At 31.7% G+C, this 7526-nt stretch overlaps 1 protein-coding gene across 3 annotated transcripts in view; it reads left to right on the top strand.

Annotated features, from left to right (window-relative positions):
- LOC140444019 (LHFPL tetraspan subfamily member 2 protein) overlaps nucleotides 1-5656 on the top strand; it is a 36651-nt gene extending 30995 nt beyond the window's left edge. For all 3 annotated transcript variants that reach the window (XM_072535597.1, XM_072535599.1, XM_072535598.1), the window contains exons 2-5: nucleotides 24-363; nucleotides 1799-1909; nucleotides 2714-2974; nucleotides 4467-5656. In XM_072535597.1, the coding sequence (XP_072391698.1) occupies nucleotides 66-363; nucleotides 1799-1909; nucleotides 2714-2970 (666 nt within the window). In that variant the 5' untranslated portion in view covers nucleotides 24-65 and the 3' untranslated portion in view covers nucleotides 2971-2974; nucleotides 4467-5656. The remainder of the gene's footprint in view (nucleotides 1-23; nucleotides 364-1798; nucleotides 1910-2713; nucleotides 2975-4466) is intronic.
- The last annotated feature ends 1870 nt before the right edge of the window (nucleotides 5657-7526 follow it).

Below are 7526 nucleotides of genomic sequence, written 5' to 3'. Positions count from 1 at the left end.
CGAAATATCTTTATTTATTTCAGATGACTTTCCAACACTTCTGACTCATCAAGAAGTGAACTGCCATGTTATATGTAATAGTAACGGCTCGCAGTTTGCTATGGATGCTCACGAGTCTTTTTTCAACACTGCTGATGCTAAGTGCCTTCCTCAGTCCATCCTGGCTCCTTGCCGCACCTGAAACAGTTCAATTCGGAAACGAAACAGTAACTTATCGACCTAGCGTTGGAGTATATGCCAAATGTAGCAAGCCGATTGGTTTCGAATATCCAGTTTGCACACTCTTGGCCTTGAGAGGTCTAGCAACTGAATCACATATCTACCCGGTACCTTGGAAAGCTGCGACTGTGTTCTTAGCTTTAGGTAAGTTTCAGATTTTATCTCTTTTAGTCGCTAGGAATTATAAAATGTTAGTATTAGCAATTCTCCCTTAAAGGAAGGAAGGATTCTGCAAAGCTATGTTTTCGTTCTGACTATCTTGGTCTATATTGCTTCTGCTTAATGTACTCTGGCGTTATCTCCCATTTATCTACTTTGTCTTTGAAGGTGATGTCTGTTTCGTTTATATTTGTGCTTTTGAGGACCTTTTGAATACTAGTCATCCAGGGTGTTGGTTGTTTGAAAAGAGTTATGTACTATTTTTGTTTTTTTCATACGTCTTTTCCAGATATCAATTTCTACGTTCAAGATTTTTTTCAACTGTTTTGTTCGATTGTGGTCTATATCAATCTTAAACTCACAGCACCTTCTTTATTATACACAAGTGCTTTATTAGGTACTATTAATCTCTCAGATTCAACCTCTATCCGTATTTCTACGGCACCTCCATGTAGTTGTAATCATCCAGATCCCAACACTGATCTATGCAGATTATATAAATCAGAAACCCCGAACTCAGTTTCCGAATACTGATCCATATACACTGATTCTCTTTCCTCATTGCTCAGCAATACACAAGACAAGATAGTAACAATCCCAATTATCTGGACTCCATCTCATGTTGGTATATTCGGGAACCAAAAAGCAGACTAAGCAACTAAGCAATATCAAGTCTTTTGACTCAATCGTCCAAGAAATATAAACCCACACAGATCTGAAGGAAGTGATCAAACAAAAAATACTTCGTTTATGTATAGACCACTGAAGTAGAATAAAAACTAAGTTGCATGAACTTCAACCTAATTTCCAGCTTCATAAAGTCACCAATGAACCGAAAAGAGAAATCCATTATTCGCGGACTTGGAATAGGATACACACGTCTCCTCCAGTATACCAACACTCGTTTCAGTTAAAGATATGCTAGTGGACTGTAATCATTTTGCTACTTTTAGAAGGAAACACAACCTGAAAATAAATCTGAAACGTTTTCTCAGTTTCCCGGACCAACTTGATGAAACGTTTTCTCAGTTTCCCGTTTTATAAGACATATTTATTCTTTGTTACTTGTATAGATAATGTACTAATGTACTGTTTTTATTAAGTCTTTATGCCTATTTTAATTTATTTAAGTCTTCTAATACTAACACTAAAAACACAATTAACTTATAACATTTATTTACTTAACAAGTACAAATTTATTTTATCGACTGCCTTAAATTTTAATCGCTCTTAGTTGTATTGTCCTCTAGTCTAGTGTTTTCTATCATAGGCGTAGTGAGGCTATCGTAACACTATATTGAATGTAGCAAATATTGTAAACTGTGTCTGTGTCAATGACCCCAAGTAGAAAAGTTATGTTAATTGCAAATAAAAAAGTCACTTACAACAGCAATATGATTTTTTTATATTTTTGTTTTAGGTTTAGCAATTATGACACTCACGGTATGTACGGGTCTATTAAGTTGCTGTTTTCAAAGCATCTTCAAGAAGAGCATATTTAATTTATCTGGGGTAGCTCAAGCTATTGCAGGTACGATTTATATTAATTCTTATACTAATATCGAAATATTTATTTATTGATTTACTCTTTTCTATCGATATTTTTAACCCGGATTATCTTTCATTGGAACTATAGATATATTTTATATAAAACTTACGAATTACCTCTAAAGATTACCGTCTAATGTGTAGATAACTTAAGAAACTTGGAATCAGAAAACTGACGCAAAGCTGTCCCTGCATATCTTTCAAATTTTCCAGGCTTATCGACGACGTGACCTTAATGACCAATGAGAAGGTCACGTATAACCTGAAATTGATCTATTTAATATAATATAATAAAATAATGAAATATCTTATGCTAAATAGAGATCTGGCAGTGGTAGCACTATTACCTAAATAAAATATTGCTGATTATTAAGTTTAATTAAATATTGTTAATATCTAACTTCATTGTGACCGACTGCAACCCGTTATACACATCCTGCACTACGTGCTGCCTAACTTTTTTTTTTAATTTGTAGAACAATTTTAACATTTATTACCAATACAGATTTTAGTCTTCTAAAAAGCAAAAAAAAGCATTTTTTTACAGTTAGCAAAAACAAAAATCAGGTCATCACAGAAAACTTTGGATACAAACAACAGAGTAGTATGAGCGCAAAGAAATATATACATGATGACTGCATTAACTTCCTTATTAACTCACTATTATCAACAGTTCCAAATAAAAGCGATAAATGCACTCTAACCAAAAACTTCCTTGTGAGTCATTCTTTTATAGGCCAGTAACCTTTTATAGGACAGTTTATTTAGTTAAAAATACATGTTTTAGGCATATCCTATATAATAGGCGTGATGTTACATCCTATGGCATGGGGTAGTCAAAGAGTTCAAAAACTGTGTGGAAGAGATGCATCTGCCTTTTATCCAAACGATTGCAGTCTAGGTATAGGACTTTGGTTAGCCATTACAGCGACACTACTTACTTTTGTATGTTCGTGTTTATCCATGTCTGCAGAGAAATCAACCAGTAGCGATAAAGTTCAAGACAAAATTTATGAAGGACAGACACTAATTTGTTTAACTTAAAATAGTAAGTATTCATTTTTAATCATGTGTATGCAACACAAGTATAATCTAAATAAGAATATATTCAAAATAAATAAACTAAAATTAGCTTCTATATAATATGCACAATAAAATAAAAATACGAATCCTAATGAATAAATTTGTCCATTTAGTAATATAATATGAGGTATGTATATATATATATATATATATATATATATATAATGTATATACCACTAAATGTTAAGTCTTAAAATTCTTTAGGTACTGTTTTAACTTAATCTACACCTTTAGTACCTAGTTAATGCTTTAACTAATCAAAACTTAATCAATTAAAATTAATCAAAATTGCAGTTCTGTGAATATTTCTATTCTTTGCAGATTGAACGCAAAGGTCATTAATTTGAAAAAAATTCTTTTGAAATTCAAAACCCTCTTAGCATATATTTAAATGTAGTGACAAATTTTTTTTGGTATATGTAGATTAGTCTAACTTTTTGCTGACAAATTAGGACAAATTCTCAATCTTACTGTCGAAGAGCTTAGAGTTTATATATATATATATATATATATATATATATATATATATATATATATATATATATATATATATATATATCTATATATATATATATATATATATATATATATATATATATATATATATTTCTTCGAAAAGCAAAAGGTGGTGGATGAGTGTTTTTTTATTATTGTCTAGAACTATCAATAGTTAATTCATATCTAATACGAGTATATCAGACAACGTTATGACAGTCCTGTTCAAGGGCAAAGTCAATGTCAAATTTAAAATTTAGATTTTTATTAGCATCAGAAATAATTGGTTTTCATTCAGATCCCTCTAAACCTAGTCGATCAATTCGACTTGGTCAAGCAAAGAAAAGGAATAATCCGGAAGTTAGATCTACCCTTCTTAACGCAAAAAGTTACGCGATGTGGGAAAATATATAGCTATTAAAGGAACTAGAAGATGCTACCATTGTAGTACTAGATACAAAAACGTTCACACATTCTTTGCACATGTAGCACTAATGTCTTTGATTATGATTGTTTTGTGCCTTTTCATTATTATTGTGGTGTATAATTATAAAAAAGTTTATTCTAAATATCGTTTAGATTTCGTCGGTTGATTTACTTTGGGTTCGTACCTTATAATTTAGTTGTTAAAAAATGTTTGATTCATGTTTTGGTATATTCAATGTTTATATGGCTTTAACAATATTATAATAATAATACTTTTCTTGTTTTTTTCTATAAAAATAATATATTTTGGAAATGGTATAAATATCTACCACCAAACTTTTACAATTTTTCTGGGAACGCTTAGTGGTACATATATGTACCTCCACAAAACCCAAAAACTATCACCAAAGTGATCCTGTGATTACCAATTTTTGGTAAATTATATGCCCTAAAACTCAGTTATTACAAAAATACAATATTTGAAAGTTTATTCTATTTTAAAGAACTTAAATAAAATACAATATTTTTATTTTTAGGTAACTGCCGCCGATTAATAATTACTTCATATTCCGTACCAGAAGAGATTATAATTAACTGAATATAAAGAATATAATAGTAGTATAATTTTTCAAAACTAGGAATGACTTCGAAAATCCTACAATCGGCATACGCACTTGTGCACAGCCAAATTACCGGAAATTAAACTAAACTGTGTTTAAAAATCAACTACTGTAAACGCCGCATAGGAAAATCTAACCTCGAGCATCTGGCGTGAGCCGACTATATCCGAAGAGGTGGACAGTGACGTGATTATGCTTTTTATATAATTAAAGATACCAAACGCCTAACGCTGCGCTACTGACAGAGTGGTATTATGTAAACAAGGCGCTCGGACCGAATCGGTACGAAAATAAGGATTTGCGCTGGTTCTTTGTAACTGGCGCCTACTGTAGTCTAGTCCCGGCGTTCATCCATCTCTTTCTCTCCGCAGATGGGCAAAATTTCGAAAGTCATTCCTAGTCTTGACGAGTAATATCAAGGTTTTGACCTACTGACGGGTAATATTTGACTGAATTCGTGCCTTCTCAGTAGTCATATCAGACACACACCGTTTGTTGAAAAGTATTTTCAAGCAGCTGTAGAATGTGTATCTGATTTATATAATTTGTTTATTATCTATATTTAATATATGTATTAAATGTGTCATATGAGTACAGACAACTAAAATGAGTAAACGTTAACATAAGAATCATCTAGTCCCATTGAACAGGTTTATATTCTGTATTTTTATGGTAACAAAAAACGAATGCGATATTAAAAAAAATCCTAAATATAGGAATTTTGAATAGCGCCGTAATGGACAGGCACATTTTACTGACATGTTCAAAACTAACTAATAAAATCCTACATTGTTGAATATATTATTAAGCATTCATGAAAATACTTTTCACATATTTTTATTATTATTTTTCCTTTGATGTGATATTTTGTAACTTTTAAAATGTAGCTTTTTGAAGACTTTTGTCAGGAAATATTGTTTTAAAAACACCTGAATCTTGTTTACTTTGTTTATTATATATATACACCAAATATTTGATATGTACTTATTTTATTATGATTAAAAAAAGCTTTAAATATTATAAACGTAGCTTTTATACCTTATTAAATCTTATATTGTATGTCGAATTTTATATCTATAAATTTCAATAAAAAATAAGAGACCAAAATTTGTTTTCATTCTTTTGTTATAGGCTTATAAAATGGTAATTTTTTTTTAATTAATGTGGTCGGCTACTTTGACAATTGCGCAGGGAACATTACAACGAAAAAATGTTACAATAAGGGAGGAATCAGACTGCTCGACCAGACCGGTCTATGAAAATTACGAGTCTATGAGAATGTATGCGCAGAGTCAGACTTGTGGACCGTCCATCACTTACAGCGACCGTCGCTGTAATTGTGTCGCCGTGATTCATCGTTTGGTCGATGAATCTGGAACATTTCGCATTCATTTATACTATTCTGAGCAATCGTATTGACCATTGACATTTCAAAATTTGTAATTAACCTATAAAATTTGGGCTTGCTCATGCGATAATAATTTTGAAATTTAATATAATCATTTAACAGAATGGGATATAACACAAAGAATTCTCCTTGTTGGTGTCTTTTTAAAAAAATATGTCACGCACCCAAACTGTCCTACGCTTACGAAGACGTCTCCACATCAAATAAGTGATAAATAATTTATCAGTAGAATTATCGCTGCCAATTTTATCCATAATTCAATTTTCTACAAAAAGTCCGGTAAAATAATATTACAAAAATGTGGTTATGTTGCTAGTTGCTACACTCTCCTGACGTTTTGACTGTCGGTCGATGGAACACGAACGAGTAATGTGAGTTTAAAAATAAAAATACAAAAGTTGGTTGTTCGCCGTCGGACGGTTGGTCGTTCCTGGTCGGTCGGGCAGTCTGATGCCTACGTAAATAATATGTTTCAAAATTTTATCTTACAACGAAATCATATTTTATAAAACAACTCTAAATCTTTAAGGAATTTTAGGGAAAGGTTTATTTGATCCGTATGGATATCTCGTATATGAGGTTTGAGCAGCGGCGGCCGGCCAGGTGAAGTAGGTGAGGTTCACCAAAAAAATTATACCTAAATAAATAAAATATACATAAATTATATTGGTGAGGTTCACCAATAATTAAATTGAGACAAATAAATAAAAAAAAACATTATTATATCTAAATTCTGAAATCAATTATTTATTTTCTTTTAATTAATCTAAAAATTAAAAAAGATAACTAGCTTTATTAGCGGTACGTACTTGACGGTCAAGTCCTGACCTGTGTCACTAGCCATGTATAATAGGATTCAGGAAGAGGTGAATATAATTGTTGAAATGCAAAATCCATCTGCATCAGCGTTCACGGTTGCCATGGCAACGTGACGTCAGCCTATCCTTAGTGATAGCTGAGAAAACTGGTACGTGCAGTTCCACTTAAAAATATATTATTCGTCTTCACCCACTGTTGGATGTGTATTTGGTATTCCTATTTTTCGGAAATTTCTCTAAGCGACAATATTTTGAAATTTAGTCCATTATATAGATATTTTTATATATTATAGTGTATAGTACAGTATTTATTAGTTTAGTTGTCACAATATTAATTTTATTTGTTTAGTGCACTTTATTAATACATTTCTCTGTGGTTTGTTTCGGATTTCGGATATAAAGTGTTCTCGTGGATTTCGTTTGGACAAAAATAATTTTAGAGAGACATGAATCCAATTAATGACTTCTTCTTCTTCTTCCTATGCCGTCTCCATTAACGGAGGTTGGTGACCACATTTCTAAAAATTTCTCTGTCTTTTGCAACGTGGAATAAATCGTCTACAGTCATGTTTGTCCAGTCTCAAATATTTCGCAGCCATGATTTCCTCTTTCTACCTATTCCCTTTTTGCCATCGACTCTACCCTGCCTCTACCCCAAAAAACCCTCAATGAAATGTCGAGGTTCAGAACTAAAATACCCCAGGCAAGCAGAACTGAACAAGAAAAACTGTTTTCAAGTTATTAGGGCCA

This window comes from Diabrotica undecimpunctata, chromosome 6 (genome assembly GCF_040954645.1).
Source record: "Diabrotica undecimpunctata isolate CICGRU chromosome 6, icDiaUnde3, whole genome shotgun sequence".
Taxonomy (NCBI): domain Eukaryota; kingdom Metazoa; phylum Arthropoda; class Insecta; order Coleoptera; family Chrysomelidae; genus Diabrotica; species Diabrotica undecimpunctata.
Note: the sequence above shows the minus strand (reverse complement) of the source record. Positions and strands in the feature narration are given on the sequence as shown.